This window comes from Ylistrum balloti, unplaced genomic scaffold (genome assembly GCF_031769215.1).
Source record: "Ylistrum balloti isolate Yb309-2 unplaced genomic scaffold, AGI_CSIRO_Ybal_v1 Utg370026, whole genome shotgun sequence".
Taxonomy (NCBI): Eukaryota; Metazoa; Mollusca; class Bivalvia; order Pectinida; family Pectinidae; genus Ylistrum; species Ylistrum balloti.
In genome coordinates this window covers 123,214-146,549 of record NW_026782091.1, presented here as the reverse complement: position 1 = coordinate 146,549, position 23,336 = coordinate 123,214, and the positions used below count along the sequence as shown (strand labels likewise).

The window sequence follows — 23,336 nt, the reverse complement described above, 5'->3', positions numbered from 1 at the left end:
TGATATTGAAGCTGATGGTCAAGGTCAAAAACATTTATCTTTAAACAATAACTGAATTTTAAAATTGATGGACACCTTAGTCTGTACTGCTTCTTTACACATATACATTTAAACTAAATTATCTTTATCATGTTGACACTTGTACATGATCTCAGGGAGGGAAGTCTTGAGGGTTTTGTCACTGGTTTAAGTATAGGGTATGAATGAAGCCGAGACTCTAGGTAAGTGTCTGGGTTAAGTACCCAGATTCCAATATAGTGTTAGTTAAGGTCTCTGAGTAATAGTACCTAGATTCTTCTACATGTTATTTAGTCTTTGAGTAAAAGTACCAAAATTCTTATATAGTGTTAGTTTAGTGTCTGTGTAGAAGTACCCAGATTCTTATATAGTGTTATTTAGCCTATGAGTAAAGTACCCAGATTCTTATACATGTTTAGTGTTAGTTAAGGACTCTTGTTTAATGTTTAATCTCTGTGACATTGAAAAATAGTAAAAATAAATCTATACCAACAAAATTAATGATTTTTCATCCCTGCAATACGACTGGTCAAAAATCAAAATAGACTTATTGGTTATTGTACAATCATTACATATCTAATATTTTCAACCCTTACAACTTTAAAATTGTATCAAAGACATTTGTTTTAACAATTCTGTATGATAGCAGAGACATATGTGTTACATATATCCCTGATGATTGCTAATCCAGGCATGTGCATGTCCAAATGTTAGGATTCTTGGCCTCAAGGTAATTGAGATAAGTAGACATTGAACCTGCACACAAAAAGTAGAAACTTACTGTATAAACTCACCTGCCCTTACGACAAGGGTAGCTAAAACAAACGACCTTTTACTGTATGAAAATGCATGATTTTTTATTGATTTTTCTCATTCTTTCAATGTAATATGGCATACCATCATCTCAGTATCACATAATGTGTATAATATATGTGTGAGCACTACGAAGCAGTCTGAGCCTTAGAAAGCCCCACATTCAATAAAATTCTATGAAATTAATATGAATACAATCACAGACTTTAGTAAAATTGGGTTTTAAACACCAATTCAGTAATCAACAGGACACATTCGTATTCATCTATTAAATCAACATGAATATTTTCACAATCACACTTTACATTCGAATATCTGCTTACTATGGTTTATTCAATTTATTTCAATCTGATTATAAAAGAAAAAAGTCCTGAGAAAACTAAATATTCCGACTCAAAACCTGAGAAGGAATTTTTTTATGTGGAGACACGACATGATGACCACATTTACATTACATCTGTACATATTCTACTGTCAAAACCGAAACACAAGGAAAATTATCACAAGTCTCAACCAATTAACAGTCAATTTGAATTCACTAAATACAAGTTCATTAGAATCTCCATTTTAAATGTGTCAATGAAAAATATTATTCCAATTTAAACTTCAAAAGTTATTTCATCGTTATACAATAAGCCACACTTCAACAACTCTTACTTCAATCTCAAGTTCCTTTGACAACTCAAGTCACTAATAACAGCCCAGTTAGTATTACCCTGTATTTCAATGGCACATATTTGCGAACGCTCCATATTTAGAAGAGAAACTGACTCCTTAATTTCAGCCCCAATGTCCGACTTCAACTATCAATACAGTTTTCTAAATTCAAATCATTCCACCAGAAAGAGCAGCTTAATAAGTTATCAGTGTCTCAAAGAGTGGTTTACAAAAGCACTTAGTTGTAATCTGCCCAATAGTATTTTCTAAAAGTTCCAGTGTATGAGATCAAGGGAAGGAGCATCTACAGAGTAACACAGTAGAACCATGCCTAGCTATATTTTGTTAGTTTACAATCTGTATCAAGCTTTGATTCACCACATGGCCTTTCTCCTGGTGATAATTAGAATCTGATTAGCATTTGATTGTACGACAAAGTTAAGAGCAACTTGTTTATTTAATCATCTTTCCCAATTACTTAAGTCCCCCATATTGTGCAAATTCATTCAATTCAGCTGTCAGTGAATTTTGCTTTCCTCTTCTCAACAAATGCGTCCATTCCTTCTTTCCTGTCGTTCTGTATAATATATAATCATCAAACATAAAAAATATTTTCAAAATATTAAATACAACTAACAAAAGTAATGAATGAATAATTGAATATTTGAGATATCACCGTTATGGTGCAATTACATTTCCTTTCCATTTAACAGGCAATGTATTTTGTAAATCTATGCAATGTACACATAATTTAATGGTAATCTTATTTTTGCATTTTTCACACAGAAAGTATTTTGCTAAAATATGATTGAACTAATTATTACTTCTGTATACTGTTTATACAGCAATCATTATTGATAATTGCACTAATTACCTATAAGGAAATCATGTGCTAATTAATTATATTAAATATGTAAAATGAAAGTTTCATATACCTGCTATTCTTTATTGAATGTAATGAGATATAAATATTGTACATTATATCCACATCATATCAGGTGTAGCAGGTGTATCCTGACAATGGCAGTACCAGTTTAGGATAAATATAGATATAACTCTGTTCTTGTTTTAACTCTAGTATCAAAAGTATTGTCACATGAATTCACAATTTTTCAAGCCATAGTATTAAATTGCAATGAACAACCAAAAATTGAAAGAATCTTTACCACTTTCAAAACTACAAATTGTAAAAAAAGTGTAAAATTCACAATTCTTTAACCACAGAAAAATACTTCGGTAAAAAACTTAAATTACAAACCATCTGTAAAATCATACTTACAGTTGCAAATGTAGCGTGGAAAAGTCTCTTCTCAAAATGAAGACCCTCAGCTAAAGAAAGTTCATATGCTGGAATACAAAGAGGAAAGCAAGCTTCAAATAGTGCTGAGGTTGAATTTCAAATATAATCATATGTAGAAAACCCAATTTCTAACACTCAAAAGCAAATCTCTTATATACAATAAAAAGACCATTCAGCGAATTACAGTGATCTACAGACACACTGCCTCACCAAGGAGAACCCATACCCCAAGTATAAACTTCTAGTGATAAGTATTGTAGGAGAGAGAGCCTGGAAAAACCTTTTCATTGATATAGGTCAAAGGTCAACAGACTTGACTTTCTCAGAACACATGTTCAGCAATACAATGTACCCGGTACATTAATTCCCGTTCTATGCCAGCTTACCAGAATTGACTGCTTCCTTGCACATGCCTACAGTGATCTTGGAGAAGCTGCTTATTTTCTCTGCCGTCTTCACAGCCTCATCAACTAACTGGTCTACAGGTAAAACTTTACTGACTAAACCTGAATAAAATATCAGGGGAAAGTTAATGTACAAGTAAATTATTTTTATATATTAAATCTATTAAGATTTTTAAACAAATGACATGTCTTCCTATTTTGTTCTCTTTGAGACTAAAAATAAACAATAATAAACAAGTCAGCACAACAGAAAATTTTATTTATTGATTTATAAAGTAATTTTACAGTAGGAAAATACTGTAAAACATGTTGAAAAAAAATAAACGTTATAAAAATATGATAAATGTTCCTTAGATTTTGTTTGTAGTAATACAGACATATGATGGTAGCTATACTAGTAATCTTAAAATAATTTTTTTTCTACATAAACATGAGCTTGTCAATAAGACTGTAATATCAAGGAGATTTTTTTCTTTGAGCAATTTCTATAAATATGGTTACCTGTTTACATATTTTCCCTGTATGGCAAATAACTTTACCTATACTTATCATATGTTTAAAGAAGGATCAAAATCAGCAAGCATGAGCTATCTTAATTGACCAGCTTACTTTTACTTTAAATAAATAAATTAATACTAGACAGTTTTCTTCATTGAAAAATGTGACCAACCTGCCTTCTCAGCATCAGCTGCAGACATGAAGTTTCCAGTGAGGATAATCTCCATGGCCTTTGATTTCCCTACAGCTTTACATAACCTCTGGGTTCCTCCAGCCCCTGCACAGCCATTGGATATAAAGACACATTATTTATTCAAATGAAGCAGAAAACCCATATCTATCTCAATCACTAAGCCACTGTCATATTGCATAGGACCAAGATCAAAATACAGTTGGTTTGGCATAACGTGCCTAAACCAGAAAAATTGTGAAAATGAAAATTATATTCATTTGAACAATAAAATATTAGTTGTTCAGGTTATTTCTTTCTGGAAGCTGCTGAACTGATTTGAAAAGTACATCTATCGATCTCTCACATGAGATTTAATTGTGAAAGATTCAAGTGCCTTTCTGAATTATATTGTTCTGACGGCAGATACGTGTTGGTCTCATAAGCTACATACATAAGGAATATGACTGAACTGATGAATCTGTGCCTGTCTGTATCCATAAATGACAACTCTAAGATAAAACAAATAGTAACTTAGCACAGTCATTCTAATTTTTCTTTGTTTTTTTGTCTTATTCCAAAGTATAGAACAATACTTGTGGATGCATACTATGTACTGTGGAAAAAAACTAAGTCATAGTTGAGAGGAGGAAATTTTTCATCCAGATTTTCTAAGCAACTATTGACTCATTAGTAAACTGGACAATCTGGAACATGGTCCATTGATAGAAGTGAACAAGATTTGGTGTTAAAACACGGAAACATTATTTTAAAATTCTTATGTCAAAGTGGATAGAGATGTCCATGAACCATGATTGACAAGTATATAAAATGGGAAAAAATCATATTAGTTATTTCAAATTTGTTTCTAAAGTACAGAAATTTGATAGAAATAAACCTCAAATTCAAATTGAATTAGTACGGTGGTTAGAATGAATATTGGTTTAAACTTTAAATAAAAACAATGAACTGATTGTAAATAAGAACGACTTCACAATTCCCTGGACTGTGAAATTATGGTAACAAAAGCATTCCCTGATACATGCACACATAAAGAAATGACTGAGCATTTAGAAATACTGCCAACCTTTCACAAATTGGCGAGCCACTCAAAAGTTAGATCAGAATTGCCATAGGTAATACTTTCTCAGGTAAAAAGGTTCACTATAAATTAAATTAGATTTTGCCTGGCCAATGTATTGGCTAGTCAATTTGTTAGCCTCCTCCAGCTGTGACCAAACTCACTCAGCTTACAATTTATTCCAAAACCTATCCCAAGTTTTTCCTGATTTCTCAGAATTTTACAAATTTGTAAATAAAACCTCCACCTTCATTGCTGAATGGAAACTTCCACAAAAGTGTGCTGTAGTGACACCAGTATATTTATGAATGATTAAGTGACACAAGGAAAACTCTCAGAAATTATTCTACTGAGTGTTTTAGACTCCTGACAGCAATACTTCATGCATTTAATTCTATATATTCATTGTAAATGCTACCTACCCACACTGAGCACCCCTTAGTCAGGTTACAACAAACCAAGGTACTTTTCATGGTGGCCTAAACTATTCATCCTTTATTTTCTATTGTACATCATCATCATCACAAGTTTTGTGCTACACATCCAAATTTTTGGGACTTCATAATTTCTTGCAATCTTTAGCTGACAAAGAATGCCTTAACTTCAGCTTGTTTGGCATGATGAGTGTAACCTCTAGCTGTCCAAACAGTGTCTTTTCACCAACTTACCTAATATGGTGCCCAGCTTAATATCTGGCTGTCCAAACTCCAGCGTACCAGGTATGGTGCCCAGTGTAATTTCTGACTGTCCAAACAGCATCTTCTATCCAACTTACCTGGTATGGTGCCCAGTGTAATCTCTGGCTGTCCAAACTGTGCCTTCTCTCCAGCATAGATCATGTCACACATCATGGCCAGCTCACAACCTCCTCCAAGCTGAAAATTATTAACATTAAATACCAAGCTGCCATGCAATAATCAATATGAAACAGTTACAGAGCCATAAAGGTTTTCTGTGCTTCTGGAAACTTTTAATCTCCTTATGTTTTTGATTAAGCTAGGAGTTTTCTCAATTAACATTATTTCATTCTGGAGCCCCCTCCCCCACCATGTTACTACCATTTAAGGTTGCAGAGAAGCTACAGTATTTAAAGATTTTAGAGATTGGAAACTATGCCCATTCTACATGAATTAAGATATACACTGCCAGTAATATAAACTGAATTAATCACCTATACCAAGTCCTATATTAGGTAGCATCAATAATTTACATATTTGAGAAGTGTGACCCTTCATTTATCAACAAGTTTAATCTACTTACTGCATAGCCATTCACAGCAGCAATGATAGGTTTGGAACACTTTTCAAGCTTTGACCAATGAGCAAGAAAGTTTTTCCTCCAAACATTTGAGAATTCCTGAGTTGACATTTCCTTGATATCTGCTCCAGCTGGGACAGGAAAAAAACCATCAGTTCTCATATAACAATAGACCCACAGGCTTTAACGGTCATCTGACTATAAAGACCATATAAATAAGAGGCCAAATTGACCTGAAAAGACTGCTTAACTTACAGCTTACAAAGAAGACATTGTTGGTTCATAAAAAACATTTTCTGCAAACTTAAAATTATATCATTAAAGCTATACACATTTACAAAAGTTCAGGCATAATTTTGAAATGACTTTAATTTAACAAACAAAAATACATTCCTCTGACCCAGAAATGATTCATATCTAAACGTTATGTTAAGTTAAATACTGTCATTTAAAAGCAGAATCAATGTATTTACCAGCGAATGCTCTGTCCGACCCTGTAAGGACAATGCAGCCAACACTGTCATCTACATCAAAGTTTTCAATGGCATCATTAGTTTCAATCATCAAGGCATCACACAAAGCATTCAGAGCTTTTGGCCGGTTCAACTGAATAAATCCAACATTCTTATTCTCACCACGCTTTTCCACCAAAATATGTTGATATTGGCCTGAAAATAGATATACCGTAAAAACCCATGTAATGTCCGCACTTTTTTTCACCGAATAGATCTTAGTGAAATGTTAAATGATGTTGCTGTTAGTCAACATAACTTAACAGGAATCCAAGTACATAACTGTACCTGGAATTTCTCAATAAAGGTTGCTATGACCCTATCCTTTGTATGCAACACTCCTCTTCATCATTAAGTATATGCATACAGCATAAATCTTAGCCCAGACACCTGAAATTTTGTAATCAAGTTCAAAGGTCAAATAGTGAAGTGATGTCCCCAACATGGGTATTTTTCATTGTGTAGTGCCTTTCCATGATTTAAATCTAATACATGTAATTTGTGGCTGTATATTTTGTTTACAATCATTTTTTCTACATTTTAAACTACTGAAACTGAGACCAGATGGACATGCACAATTTTTCATATTGATCATTAACTTCTTTTCATTGCATGGCCAGTTATATTTAAGGGAGGGGGTATCACGTCTAAAGGAATGTCAGTTTCCTAGCAATGTATCAGTAAGTGGCGCAATCATGTCAATTATAGGATATTTAAGCAAGCTATGCCATGGTATGTTGTTTTACATGTTAAAATTCATAAAAGAAATGAAATCATTTACTGCTTACCTGTTGATTTTCATTCACAAATTAATTATGATGTTATATGTAAATATGGTATATCTGTCTCGATCTATTCATAGCAACAAACTGCATGGAAATAAAACATTGTCTTTCTTGAGACTTTGTTGTTACCATTGAAATAAAACTTGTTGTCACCATACAACATACTTTCAAGACTGAAATATTCCCCTTTTTGGCATATCTAATGTCTTCACAGGATTTCCAATGTAAGTAAGAACTAACTTTTGGCAACGGACATAAGTTAATAATTACCTTAATATTGACTTCCTCACTTTCATTTCATTGTTTCAGAAAGGAACCAATTTCAACTTGGCTAGTTCCATACTTTTTTAAAATATATACCATATCAATGTTCATCATTGTCTCTTCAATTAACAAAACAACGCTGTACCTAGAGTGTCGTGGATTGTGTATGTGAAAATGGAAGTTTCCAAGTTGTGCTGTGTAAACCTTTATTTTGGTCCTTCAACTTCTATTTAAAATACATGTTTCTCCGAGTTTCTTTAGGCACATGTGACATCTCAGAGTCTTCAGAATCTGATGGCTTATCTACTTGCATACACAGCTTGATTTTCATGCATTTAAATTAATTTTAGTTTGTCAATATCAAGTCACATAACAAAGGCAGGAAGTAACTGTCACAGTAACTGAATTTTAATATGCGACTCGAATGTTTATCTTTTTAAAAAATAAGGGTCTCACTATAAAAAAACATTTGATCTAAAACATTTCATAAAATACCGCCAGAATTTGAAACGCCTGTGATTATTTCTCAAAATGTTTATGCAAAAATTTACAATTCATGACAATTTGTTCTATGTACTCTCATCACAACGTAATATGCATTAGTCAGCAAAAAATGAGGAATGTTTCTGTTTCATGAACTTATGAAAAAAAAAACTGTGCTTCTCTAAATAGAACATCTTGATGCAACATAGAAATTCCACACGAAGCATTAGAAATTAAAGCTACCAACAACTACGAGCACCTGCTCGACATAACACGAGACTTACCTCCCTTTCGTTTATCTTATCGACCTTGTGAGGACAATTGTAAATTGGAAATCAATAGAGCAAAAATGACAACTATTTGCGCGAATATGAGATTTGCTATACCTGATGACATGCATCTTAGGGGTTGCCATGCGACAGGTTGTGCTGTATTAAGTGCATTTGTAAACAGCACCCTCTTCGAAAGAGATGCGATCGTCCTGAAAGCTGCCATCTTTGCTGCAGTAATCTGTAAATGAAAACGCTGTCCAGTGATTTGTTTTTTAGAACTGGTCTAATTTAGTTAAGATGTATATAATTATTAAAGGTGTTAGTGACTAGTTGAATCATTGATGAAACATTCACAGAGAAATGTCTTAACATTTTATCTTGCTTTGATTAGAGAGTAATGATTCGGCCTTCAACCCCAAGAATGGTCTTGGTCATTTTTGCGTTTGACTGATAATGCACTCTGAAGCCTTGCGTTGGGGGTGTGTGATTTGTTGACGAATTTCATTTCCGTAAATTATAAATAGGACTTGGCATAACTTAAACCTTTTATCAATGTTGTCGTAAATTCTAAGCATTCACAATGAATCTGGTTGGAGATAACCAGTATGGCAATGGGTTGCTCTATGCTGGATGGAACCAAGACCAAGGTTTGTATGATTTTCCACATATAGTCAATGGGTTATATCTGGGCCTGCTAAAATGGGACCAGACAGATTGGATTTTGGTTATTAGATGTTTTAAAGATTCCTTGATTGTCATTTCATGAGCACACTTTATCTAAGTTTTCGTGGAGATGTCGAGTCATTCTATCGTTTAAGAAATTAAATAGTTCGATGATATCTAGTACGTCTCTGGTAATATGGAAAAATAAATATAAAAAGAAATTAATACAGATTCATAAAAATACAAACCACATACCAGGCCTACAAGGAGGACTCAGTCCATTGATATGTATGGGTTGGAGCTAACATACAACTATCATGGTCACTTAACCATTTATAAACATTTATGCATGAAATAACTATGTTCTTGCCCATGTTTCCAAACATGAAAATGCATTTTCTATCTCCTTGCCACATTAGTTTCGGACCCCATGATAATCATATTTCAGAAGCAATGCTACATCAATGAGTTGCAAACGAAACAATACATGAATGTATTAAAATGTGTTCATAATATGAAATCTATTCAATAAAGTGATCAGTGAAACACTGTTTTTTTCTTTTCTTTAAGATATCCACAAATACGACCTCAAATGTCACCTGAATACAGACATATATATCACTAAATCACAGAGACATTTGAGTTAGCCTAACAGTGGCCCAAAAGTGCACAAAATTTACAAAACATCATTATTTAGAACAGTAATGACAAGTCAATAAAATGAAAATCCAAATAAAGACATTTCCAGAAAATGGTCGATGTCTACATGTCTTGTTTTTGTCTACATGTACATCTTCTCTAATGGTTAAATTTAAAGTTTTTACTCTTTTATCTTCGTTTTTCAAATGAGCCACATTTCTTAACTTTCTTTCATACCACAAACTTTTCAAATAAGGTTACTTTCTCATGTGCTAGTCAGCAACTCACTTGTTGATTTTAAAATCATTATTTTTCCAATTTAAGTTGTGCATGTTTGAATGTTTATCGAAAAACAAATTACAACGATTATTATTATTATTCATGACCGATTTTGATTAACTTAACAGACGACAACAAAATACCAGCATCCGAAGATGGATTACTGACCTATTTTATGATATCTTAGGGGATGTTTGGCATGTGAAAATGTGTGTTAAGAAAAAGTACCCAAATTTGCCATTTAAAAGAACACTCATGATTTATGAAAAATGTTTATAATATAAGTTTTTGCTTCTTTCCGGAAGCATCACATGTCACAGTGACCAAAATCAATAATCAGTAATAATATATACATAGAGTCAGCGCAACAATTTCTGTCCATGTTGTACATGTGTGGATTGTGACATTGGTGTGCTAATGTTCATGTGTTGTTAGTTATATAGGAGAGATCTAGACATTCCACACATATAGTCAATAAGTGACCATCCATTTTACTTCCTGCTTGTGTAAAGTTATTTCACAACAAAGATTTTATATTTAATTCAAGCCTTTGTGTATGATTAGTAAGTTATATAATCATAGTTTACTGTATATAGATATATATATATCCATGTAAGCCCATTTAGTTCTTGTATAAAATAAAGATTGTCCAAATTTAATGATGAACAATGTCACTTTGAGGTCTGACATATTTAATTATCAGAATGAAAACCAAATTAACTATAAACTGAAATTTCGGCTCACAGTTAAAATTTAAAATTCATCAATATCATCGGAGTATACATGCAATCAGTAATACAATGTATTGCTATGTTATATGAGTAATGAAATATTAGGCTGTATTTAGTCTCTTCTGACCTGGTTCACATTGATATCACTCCACACTCTTTTTTGTCAGTAACACAAATACAGTTGCATGTACAGCATCAGACTTTGCAGATGAACCGAGTTGAAGATCTGAACTGTTTGCTCCGTACCAACTGAGTTAATTCATGCATGGGATTATAGGCCATCCTCCTTCATGCTTGTACCAGAATTGCTTTTGACAACATGTAGTGGGCCTTCTGCATGGTGTTCATTGGCCAATAAACTAAGCAATCAAACAATACATTTCAACCTCGACCATACAATAATTAATATAACTTCATATCCTTTCTGCATATCTGGTATCAGAACCCACATGTTTTGGAAAATTAAAAAGTAGTTACTCAAGAAAACTGAAATGATATGTTTAATTAAGATTTTTGTGTGGAAATTTATCCCTCATAGTATTTACTTTTCAGACCATGTGATCTTTGATTAAATGCTGATGTTTCTTTCTTTTTTCCCCCAAGGTTGTTTTGCTTGTGGAATGGAAACAGGTTTTCGGGTGTATAATTCAGATCCTTTGAAAGAAAAAGAAAGACAAGGTATGACACACTTCTATTTGTTCTATATTATAATTGTAAACAAAATTAAATAAATAAACAACAAAATCAGTCCAAAGACATACATATCTATAGTAACATGTTTGTATATTGAAATTTTGATATGATAAAGTTATAATGTAGATTTATTTTGGATGATTACATTTTATGTAAATTTCTATTCAAGCTCAAGATTAATCAAGTTTCACATCATTAGTTATTATGAGAAACAAAACAATTTGGGTTAAATTCATGTATGACCTAATTCGCGAGCTGGTCAACAGACCTCAATAGAATATGAAATTGTCTTTTGAAGAATGTAAGTGAACATGAAAAAAATTTATGTGAGCTGTTCTTAAAGATATAAATACATTACCAAGAGGTGTTATTGCTTATTTTTTTTTAAAGATTTTGCTGATGGAGGAATCACTCACATTGAAATGCTGTTCCGATGTAATTACCTAGCATTAGTTGGTGGAGGGAAAAACCCAAAGTACCCTCCTAATAAAGGTTTGTGGTCAGCACATGCTGCTGTTCTTCTAAAGTTTTGTGTCAATGTTCAAAGTACCAATATCTACTGTCAGCAAAGTTATAAGAATGATCAGTACAGTAAAACTCACTTGTGTCGAACACGCATGAGTCGAACACATCGGATGAGTCGAATGTTTCGTAAGGTCCTGATTTTTTCTCCTCTTTATCTCAGTAAATTAAACACAGATGAATCGAACACTGTTGAATCAAATACTGTGGTTGTGTCGAATATATTTTGTGGTCCGTCCCTTCTAAATTGTACAAAAAATTTGTGTCGAACATTCAGACGCCACGTTGTTTCAGGTAAAATTTCCTTGTCGGTAACGAGTGTGATCGGTCAGCCGTAACGGTGACCAATATGCACAATGTAATGTCAGGGTATCGATCCACCTAATCCTTTTGTTTATACAGGTAAATCATTTGAAAAATTGAAAGTAATAATTAACATTATGTCTTAAAAAAAGTATGTGGTCAGGTTTTCAAAAAAGAATGAACAGAGCAATGCATTTGTTCAAGAGATAGTTTTAGTTAGATAGAAATATACGTGGAACAAAAAAAAATGAACATCTAAAGAAAATGTCAAACACATTATATAACTGTGGCGAAAAGAATGATGGACTTTATTGTTATTGGACAGTTATGGTTTGGGATGACCTGAAGAAAAAAAATGTTATAGAATTGGAATTTTCCACGGAGGTGAGAAGTGTGAGACTGCGACGAGACAGGTAAGATTTTGTACATGTTGTTATTGTGTATAAAGGCAAGAGATACTCAAAAATCACAGAAAAAAATCTAGTGGTATATTACATATCACTGTATGTATTTTAAATACCTACATTATATTCAGCCGATACAATACACATTTACTCATATGCATATTTGTTTTGTGATAAGCTAGCCCATATGTATTGCTCTCCAGTCGAATTACCAGATTTTCAGATTTAGTTGCCTCCCTTCCCACATGTGACAGCAATGATAATTATGCATGGTCTTCAACCAGAAACGATGCACCACCTCTGAAAAATTTCGTAAATAGATGAAACTGCTGGATGACCAAGACTAGAGTTACTGTACCAAAAACATTGCTGTATCCCACTTTTACTTAGGTAATTAGGAGACCAATGTTCTGTTGACCAACATTGATTAAGTTGAAGAACCGACTCTGATGCGGTGGTGATTGATATACTTACCAGATTTTCTCCACTGCTCAGTCACCCTGCATACTTCCGGGTATCCAGTTCACATTAAAACTAGATATGAATTGCGGAATATATTTTAGTTTGGAATAAGATATTTTGACTATGATATAACTTTATAACAGATGTACATGGACACTACAACACAGTAATGCAGACACAATGCAATATGGAACTCCACCAATCAATATGAAAGTCGATATAAATTTTTTTTCAATATGGCATGACTTTTACTTTTTATTTATTTAATTCACAAATGGAATTACAATAGCTACACCCTATCAATGATTAGGTACAATATACTAAAAGCCTAGTTTATTCTGATTTTTCTGTTTCAGTAATTATAAAGCTCTTTTAAGGTTTTGCCTTTTTTCTTTCGGTATCACATGATAAGTATGATACAACAAATATGATACATGTATGTTTTGTTTACAGGATAAATATGATACATGTATGTTACAGCTGATATCCCTGTATCTTTTGTTGACAGGATTGTGGTAGTGCTTGATACTATGATCAAAGTTTACACATTTACACAAAATCCACAACAGCTTCATGTGTTCGAGACTTGCTCCAATCCTAAAGGTATAATGATGCTTATATGTGGAATAAAAATTATTTTTCTGACAAAAATTTTGTAATTATAAATACACAAGGTTTTCATTGTCTAATGGTGTTCTTGATAATGTAAATATTCTCTTCTTTATACTTATATGCAGCTTCCAAATTATTTTAAATTAGATTATGAAAAACCATGGACCTTAACCCAGATGCATATTAATTTTTTACATGTATAATCAATTTAGACTGAGTTGTCTTTCCATGGAAAGTACTAAACACATTTGAATGTAATTCCAAACTGGACTAGAATCAATCATTATATTCTGATATATGCTGTCTTCACTAATTCAAAGTTCTTGTAATATAAGGACACATTGTTTTTCAAACAGGATTTACAAATACCTTGGTACTTGCTTTTGAGTCTAAAAATACACTCTGCTTTATCATTTGAAGGTTTGTGTGTGATGTGCCCGAACAGCAACAATTCTCTGCTCACCTTTCCGGGACGTAAAACTGGACATGTCCAGATAGTAGACCTGGCCAACACTGAAAAATCACCTTTAGATATTGCAGCTCACGAGGCTGCACTCAGTTCTCTAGCACTTAATTTACAGGGCACCAGATTAGCTACGTCATCTGAAAAGGTGCATTCTGTCTTTCTCTTACATCAAATTACCAGACTCTTGAAAATAATTATCCATAACATCTGAAAATATTCACCCTCATTTGATTTAAATATTGAGTGTCACAAGTCTAATTATAAATGTTGAAATTTGCAGAAAAATGAAGATTTGAAATTAAAGTTCAGCAGATGAAATTAATTTTCATTGACTTTGTCTACTTATCTTGTAATTCAGGGTACTCTGATCCGAGTGTTTGACACTATATCATTGACTGTGTCTATCATTTAATTCAAGGTACTCTGATCCAAGTGTTTGACACTTTATCAATGACTGCGTCTATCATTTAATTCAGGGTACTCTGATCCGAGTGTTTGACACTTTATCATTGACTGTGTCTATCATTTAATCCAGGGTACTCTGATCCGAGTGTTTGACACTATATTATTGACTTTTTCTATCATTTAATTCAGGGTACTCTGATCCGAGTGTTTGACACTATATCAGGCTTACAACTTCATGAATTACGAAGAGGAGCTAACAACGCACACATTTACTGGTTTGTAACTAATATGTCTTCAGTACCAACAATTATTCCATGTCTTAGGATAAACTCATTAAAATTTGTTGTGGTTTGAATAAAAAATTATTTGCTTTAAAATATATTTGTGCTTTTATACAATGTACTGATTTACACACCTCAAGAATTTAATGCATTTTCTGATGGTTTCAAGTTGTCCAGTTATAGAAAAATATTTCTTGTTTTATGAAGTGACACTAAAGTAATAACATTTGAAGTAATTTTCAAATTAAATTGTCAAGAAGAAGAAAATCTTCAATTTTAAAAATTTTTTATCAGAATTTAAGGGGAAAAAATTGTGATGATAGGTGCATCAAATCATGTATGGATGGGAAGGTGTTTCATTAACCATAATAATAACCAACTTATTTAATCATGTAATGACATATACTGATCGGCTGCACACTTAAAAGAGTGATTACAAAGAATTTTTCTTTGTGAACAAAATAAACCATTTGGTTGATTTTTACTTAGTGCATTATTTGTTAAGCCAAGAGTATAATGTTAATAACATGCTTATATATTCACCTAGAAAGAAATTGACTTTCCATTGTATTTTTACAGCATTAATTTTAATCAAGACTCAACGTTTCTGTGTGTAGCCAGTGACCATGGAACTGTACACATTTTCTCAACGGAGGATTCCAAGAAAAACAGACAGTTAAGGTAATTTAGGACAACCATATGACACTGGAGTGTTTTTTCCCCAATTACTTTTCACACTGAATAAATATGTTTCAAAAATGATAATAAAGAACGTTACAGCAAGTTGAAATGCTAAATATTCTTCCTTGTACAGGTATTGCTCCTATATGGTATTCTCATCTCCAAAAACCATATCATTTTTTTGAGAGAGACTTTAGCAAATAATATCATTGTACAGTTTCTGGTACTGTAACATGGCTGTATTCTTGTTCTATGATTTACAACATACGGACCTGTTTCTGGTACTGTAACAGGCTGTATTCTTGTTCTATGATTTACAACATTGGACGGGCCAGTTTCTGGTACTGTAACATGGATGTAAACATGTTTTATAATTTACAGCATTGATAGAGCCAGTTTCTGGTACTGTAACATGGCTGTATTCTTGTTCTATGATTTACAACATTGGATGGACCTGTTTCTGGTACTGTAACATGGATGTAAACATGTTTTATAATTTACAGCATTGATAGAGCCAGTTTCTGGTACTGTAACATGGCTGTATTCTTGTTCTATGATTTACAACATTGGATGGACCTGTTCCTGGTACTGTAACATGGATGTAAACATGTTTTATAAATTACAGCATTTGTAGAGCCAGTCTCTCGTACTGTAACATAGCTGTATTCTTGTTCTATCATTTACAGCATTGGGTCGGCCAGTTTCTTGCCCAAATACTTCAGCTCTACCTGGAGTTTTTCCAAGTTCCAGGTACCCGGTGGTGCTAGATGTCTGTGTGCCTTTGGTGCAGACTCCAACTCTGTGATCGGTAGGTTGTTGCATTGACACTGTAAAAACAACAAATTCAAAAGATGAACTCTTATAGGCATCACTTGATTTCATAAGATGTCATTTACTGAATGTTTTTTTATTTTGCTGATTTCTGGTATTTTCTCGAGACTCTTAAATGCACAAGATGAATCCTGCTGATTTTCAGAATCGGATGTCAAATGTCAAAATACTTTCAGGTAACTTAGCAGAATTTTTCCAACAATGTTCTAGAGGTTTACATGGCGAGAAACTTATGACAGGTGACTTGTTACTTCAACTTCCTGAAGCGATTTACCTTACTCTGATTAAAGTTTCCATAGTTCGCATTTTGATAACATTTAGCATTTTCGCACAAATTAAAATTTTAAACATGGTAAACCAATTATTTCTTTCTGAAAATCCGTGCAAAAATCATAATTTTTGTTAAAAAATGGTTAACTAAACATTTTCCAGCATAAAGCAGAAAAAAGAGTTACAAAGTGTTATGTTGATAAAAAAAGTGGAATACAAGTATGCACACGGGAAATTAAATGGAATTTATATACATTTGTACTTTGGATTGATTGAAACCACCATTTAAATTTAAAACCAGCTCAAGCAAGTGATTGAATGAATTAGAGTTCCTTTCATGATAAATATGTGATGATGATGACTGATTTGAAGATTTAAATCCGGTGATGAATACCTATAAAAACACACAGTTGTCATCAAGTTTTACAGCATAGGATTGACAAATTTCTAATCTACAAAATATATGTGTTACTGTCAACATCATAAGCCTCCAGAAGTTACATTATAGCACACACACATTTTCAGAACTGTTCAAGTGTCTGAAAAGCTGTAATATTTTGGATTAAGATAGCTACTTGTCTAAAAAGTTCTAGTCTCATCACAATCCATACACATATCAAAAGTTTTAAAACCCTTGTGTGTCCATACAAAAACTTACCTTTTAACCTGCGATATTGCCAAAATTACTATATAAATTTACAACAACGACCCCCCCCCCCCAACCCCCCAACCCCAATTCCAACTTGTCAACATTATTGTAACCACCATCCCTTAATGTCTGTGTGAACATGGTGATTACAGACATTAAATAAAACTAATACCAGTATGACAGATGCAATTGTTTACCTAAAATGTGAAATGGACAATATTAAACTTCAAATTCATTAAAAACTCCACCAAAATTATTTATTGTTAAGGGCTCCTATTTACTGGAGGCCACAAAGGATCTAGATATATTTAATTATGTTTCTCAAACTGCATCAATTTGTTGCCATGGCTACAGCATAACTGTCCATGTAGTATTACACCTGTACTTAAAAGAATTGTGTTTTCGTGCAAATTTTCATAGACAGTGTCATTGCTCTGTCTTTTTTTCAATAGTTTTTATCGTCACTGTAACTTCATTGTATTTTCCTTCCATTTCCAGTGGTTTGTGCAGATGGCAGTTACTACAAGTTTGTCTTCAACCCCAAAGGGGAATGTACTCGTGATGTTTACGCCCAGTTTCTGGAGATGACTGATGATCGATCATAGTTTTAAGTTTCCTGTATGTTGTCTTAAAACAAACACTCAAGTGTATCTGCCTGTAAAGTTTTCAATGCCATGGAAAATGAAAATCAAATCTCCTACCTGCACTTAGTTTTTAACACTTCACACCAAGCCTCAAATATGCCATACCATTTATTCCGGTCCAGGTTAACACACCACAGATTTCATCCAAAGTCAACACTCCACACCACAGACTCAAAAGTTCCATCCAAGGTCAACACTCAACTTCAAATGCTCACAAATTCCATCTCAGGTCAACACTACATGCCTTATATTCAACTGAAAGTCAACACTCCATATAATAAATTTCATTCAAACAAGGTCAATATTCCAAACCATAAATCCAATTCAAAATCAACATACATTCTAGGTCAACACTGCACACCACGAATATTCATCCAATGTCAACACAGCACACCACAAATATTCATCCAATGTCAACACAGCACACCACAAATATTCATCCAATGTCAACACTCCATACCACAAATATCCATCCAATGTCAACACTCCATACCACAAATATCCATCCAATGTCAACACTGCACACCACAAATATCCATCCAATGTCAACACTCCATACCACAAATCCCACCAAAGCTTCACACAACACCTGTTCTCCAGGATCAGTGCTTAGAAAGTTGCAATATGTGTTTGATACTGCTCCTCCCCAATACCCCCACTCCTTCACAAAGCTTGTGTCACATTAATTTCAGTCATAATATTCATTGTGAGGTAGAGTCCTTCCCTATATTTAGCATCAAAACTGCTTACATTCCATCTCGTTAGAAAATTGAGAAATCATTTTTATATATGTGTTAAATGGTATTCAAAATATTGAAGTGATGTGATTTAGCTATCATAATACTTTTCGCTTAATGTGCTTTAATTCAAATTTCTACATTATAAATCTAATAAATTTACATTTTTCAAAGATAGAACATCTGGAAACACCTTCAGGACGTGACAAGTGTATCAGTGTTGATAGATTTTCATTGCTATATCTATTAAATGAATTAATTTGACATGCATTATCAATGTATACTGTTTGTCTGGAGTAGCCTGTTAACTGTGATGTATGTGCTATACTAAAACTGCCTAGTAAAGCAACATTTGTGTAAGTTTAATAAAGCCAAGCATGGGTTTTTGATTTTGTGCTTTAGTGTTTCAATTTACCTTGATATCCTGCAGTAAGCCCAGGAGGCCAGTACATTACTTAGACAGAAATCAGAGGGTGGGCTTATTACAAGCTGATGGAATACTATTTGTTATTTTACTAAACAGCAATAGAAGGAATTGAGGCTTATTACAGGGTATTCAATGATTGTTATATGGAATATAGGAGCAGGTTGTTTACAAGCATAAAAAACCTCAACCCATACACATCATTTCATTGGCGACAAAAATATTTTGTGTGGTCAAATTAAGTTTCCTTATTCACAGAACATACATGATAGATGTGATTTACCCATTAAAATTTGTCCAACTTGTTTGTGATGATAAAATAAGACCAGTTTTTATTTTTTTAAACCTTAGGTTTTAAATGTTTGTATCATACTATGTTTCTATGATAGAGTGCCATTTCAATCTTGTACATTGGAGATGTACCTGGTACATGTTTACTTATGATGATTGCATTATACATTCAATAATGGCTAGATGTCTTATCCTGCTGTTTGTAACATAAAAATACTGGTTTTTATTGTTGAAAAATGATAAATATAAAACTAGTTCTTCAATATTTGTCATATGATTAGATTCAAATTCTGTTTATAAAATTCTGCAGTAATTACAAATCAGAATATGCTTCTGTACTTGAAAGACCCATCCTGTAAATTTTGAAAATATTGTATGGCAATGGTATATTTCTCAGAATAATGAATTTAGAAATTGTTTGGTATTTCATTTGTCATGTATCTTCAGCATTAAACTTTATCACACGTTTGCCACGTCACACAGTGAATATACTTAAGTCATATGTTTTAGTATGACTAGTGAAGGAAGACCTAACGTGACGTCATACAATGATAAGTATATTATGACCTCACACTGGAGATCAAAGATAAATATATAAAGTCTCGCAAAAACGATTTCAAGAATGACATAATGGTATCAACAACAAAAAAGTGATCATGTGATAAAATGGATGTTAATTTTGTTTTCATTTTTTTAACAATTTTTTCACTTCTGCCTGCCTTAGGATCGCTTAATTTATGCACCGCATATGAAATGGAAGCTGTTGTATATATATATATAACCCAAGGACACAATATTATCTCTGTATTAACGTCAACATACCTGGAATGTTGTACAGAGAAACCTTTTTAGTCAATAAAGCTTGCTGCAATAGCACTATCAACATCAGGTACTGTAAATGTATATGTTTAAGAGGTTATCTTATTTCAATACTTTTTGTTCTAAAGATATTGCACTACAATAGGATTACACTAATAGCAGTATCTGTATGTCATTGATATAGCAATTCCTACAAATGCAACAATTCACCATTATGCTTATTTGTTCAAAGCTTTTATTGCTTATAAATGAAATTGCGCCAAAATAAGTATGTTTACAGTAAATAGAAGGTTTATGCTGAGGTTTATTGGTATTGATAAACATTTTTGTGTTGATAAAAGGAGTGATTGCAAAAAGGAAAAAAAAAAATGCATGCTATGTAGAACTGCTTTCATATTTCTTACTAATCCCCAAAAAAATTGTTTCTGATTTTCAACTGGAAAGGAAAATTAGATTATCCTGAAATCAAATTTTCAGTTAGATTAAATGTTCATGAAACTTATAATGTTCATTCGTCTTTATATTGGATTAACTGGTGAATTTTTGTTAAATTTAATCTCTTTTTTTTTTTTTTTTAATTATTTTTTTTACCATCAGAGTTCAGCTTGAAAGATGTTTCTATTTCTGGTGTGTAATTTCCTTGCGCTTCGTCTGGAAAAGAAGATTATCAAATTTTCAGCTAGATGAAAAAATGTTCATGAAGCATTCATTGTTTTCATGTACATTTATCTCTATATTGAATTGAAGTAATTGTGGAATTCTTATTGTATTCAATCTGGTTTTTTCACGACCAGAGTTGCTTAATAAAAATATGTATGTTAATACATGTATATACTATATATATATATAGTGTTGTTTAATATCTTATTTCCCCATCTGCCAGTAATATACTTATTCTATATACATATCCACCACACTAAAATATAACTACACAATCTATGTTATTACCAGTAATACTGGATGCTTCATGTATCTATGAACAGATATGTATGAGGTTCAGATCATATTTTGGTGCAATACATCTTCCATATTATAAACTTCGATGTGATGTCATGTTTCTATCTATTATTGTATTATGCATGTGGTATAATAAAACTTGAAAAACAGTGTAATATCAGAAGTTGAGAAAAATACAAAATTCACTTACTTATTTTTGGGTATGTTTGTAACAAGGTTGTGTCTCAAATACAAAAACTGTTCAAAATCATGGTGTAAAATCAGTCGATCCTCTTGAGGTAGAAAGTAGTCTATATTTTTTTTTTTTCTATTTTCATAATGAGGGATGTGATTGTACTCAAAATGCATTTTTTTTAAATCGGATGTTATATCCAGTGCTTCTATTGTTTTTACTACATTTTAGGAAAAATGTGTATTTTATCTGATTGAATGTGGCACTCTTTACTACAAAAGGAATTTTTGTGTTGATCAAAATCTTGGTCAGCTATGATATACGAGTACAAAGTAGATTGGAGGGGAACTCAAAGTAAGCATTATTAACTCGTTGACATTTGTTTTATACTACTAAAAGTAAGTACATTCTAAATATCTTAACAATACTAAGAGATTTTGTTTATAATAACTAACCTATCTGTTCATTGCAATTATTTTATAAACCTCATCTGTGAGAATCTATCAGTGTGTGATTAAAGTGAGTCTAATTAATGTCCTATCTCCAAGGTTGATGGATCAAACAGGTTAAATGATTCAATGCAGCGTTGAAATTTCCATGGGTTTTAAGCCAATTGTTGACTGCAGGCATGAATATTAGATTTTTAAGCATTTTGAAATCAGCCGACACAAAATAATACACAGATCAACAGAAAGGATTCTTACCATAAAATATGCACAAACCTAATGTTACAAAAAATGCACAAAGGTCACTTCTGTACCAATATGGAAAAGGGATGCTTTTTTTTTGGGAGTGTCATCTCCATGATAAAAATTTCATGATTGTTGTCAAGTGTAAATCACCAATCAGTTTTTTGATTCACTGTTATGTTAATGATTATGGGATCTAATTCAGTTTTTATTATTTTTTCATTTTTATAACCGCAGACACGGAAAAGAGTGTCCTGGTTATAAAACTATATATAATGGTCGATTGTTTAATCTTATTATGATATCAAAATAACGTAATGTTTTTTGCTGCCTGACATCAATATGCCATTTTTCACACTTTTTTCAATATCATGACGGTGAACGTTCAAGTGGCATTAATAATACATCTGTACGACACATTTTTCTTTTTAAGTTCTAAATATATGGACTGAAACCAAATACTCATTTTAAACAATATATAATTCTATTTTCATTTGTACATACAGGCAAAAAATTTAAAGAGGAATAAATATATATTTGTTTTCAATTTGCTTTTGTCTGGAATCTAAATTTTATTAAGTATTTTGAAGCAAATTCTAATTTTTTTTTTTTTTTTTTTTTAGTTTTTTTTTGTGAATGAGTGAGTGTAAGAATGATTTGTGCCTGGTATATAGTGTGGCTGCGTTATGATACCTCGTGTATAAATAGACCTATCAAAGCACAATGATGATATAGGCTTAGATGTATAGACGCTAGCGTCGGCGACGAGAATTAAATCAGATCAATAAACCAATGTATCACCCTGATTCCACGAATTGTGTTTTTTTTTACACTTTGTTCAAATGAGTTAACTCCATTGTTCTTGAAGGCGGTGCCAGCAACTTAATAAGCACCAATTTTGACTGTCAGAAAGTGTTATCATTTGATCATGTCATTTGATGAAAAATGTTTATTGTCCATGATTGAAAGTCATTTAAATACTTTAAAACATTTGACCTTGTAGACCTTGAAAGTTAGTCGAGATATTTCATCTGAACAAACTTTATGCCAGGATGCTATTGGCCCCCATATCATGATCACGTGCCTCTTTCTTATAATAATAATAAACTTTATTTATTTTACAACAATTGCGAAGCAACTTTTTCCAACTTATATGAATCACTCTTGTTGGCTCGAATGGAAGCGCGCGAGGGGTCTTA

The 23,336-nt window shown here is 32.5% G+C and overlaps 2 protein-coding genes across 2 annotated transcripts; one reads left to right on the top strand and one right to left on the bottom strand.

The window, feature by feature from the left end:
* Positions 1 to 858: 858 nt before the first annotated feature.
* On the bottom strand, positions 859 to 8,736 carry LOC132548728 (enoyl-CoA hydratase, mitochondrial-like). The gene is made up of 8 exons (XM_060212607.1): positions 8,628 to 8,736; positions 6,671 to 6,865; positions 6,201 to 6,328; positions 5,716 to 5,815; positions 3,863 to 3,967; positions 3,175 to 3,294; positions 2,768 to 2,835; positions 859 to 2,065 (listed from the first exon to the last, which is right to left on the bottom strand). The coding sequence occupies exons 1-8, from the start codon at positions 8,734 to 8,736 to the stop codon at positions 2,000 to 2,002; spliced, it is 891 nt and encodes a 296-aa protein (XP_060068590.1). The 3' UTR covers positions 859 to 1,999.
* Positions 8,737 to 9,091: 355 nt separating this feature from the next.
* LOC132548774 (WD repeat domain phosphoinositide-interacting protein 3-like) lies at positions 9,092 to 20,851 on the top strand. Its single transcript, XM_060212668.1, has 10 exons — positions 9,092 to 9,160; positions 11,429 to 11,503; positions 11,909 to 12,010; positions 12,669 to 12,756; positions 13,718 to 13,812; positions 14,242 to 14,432; positions 14,882 to 14,967; positions 15,553 to 15,654; positions 16,341 to 16,462; positions 17,903 to 20,851. The coding sequence occupies exons 1-10, from the start codon at positions 9,094 to 9,096 to the stop codon at positions 18,007 to 18,009; spliced, it is 1,035 nt and encodes a 344-aa protein (XP_060068651.1). The 5' UTR covers positions 9,092 to 9,093; the 3' UTR covers positions 18,010 to 20,851.
* The last annotated feature ends 2,485 nt before the right edge of the window (positions 20,852 to 23,336 follow it).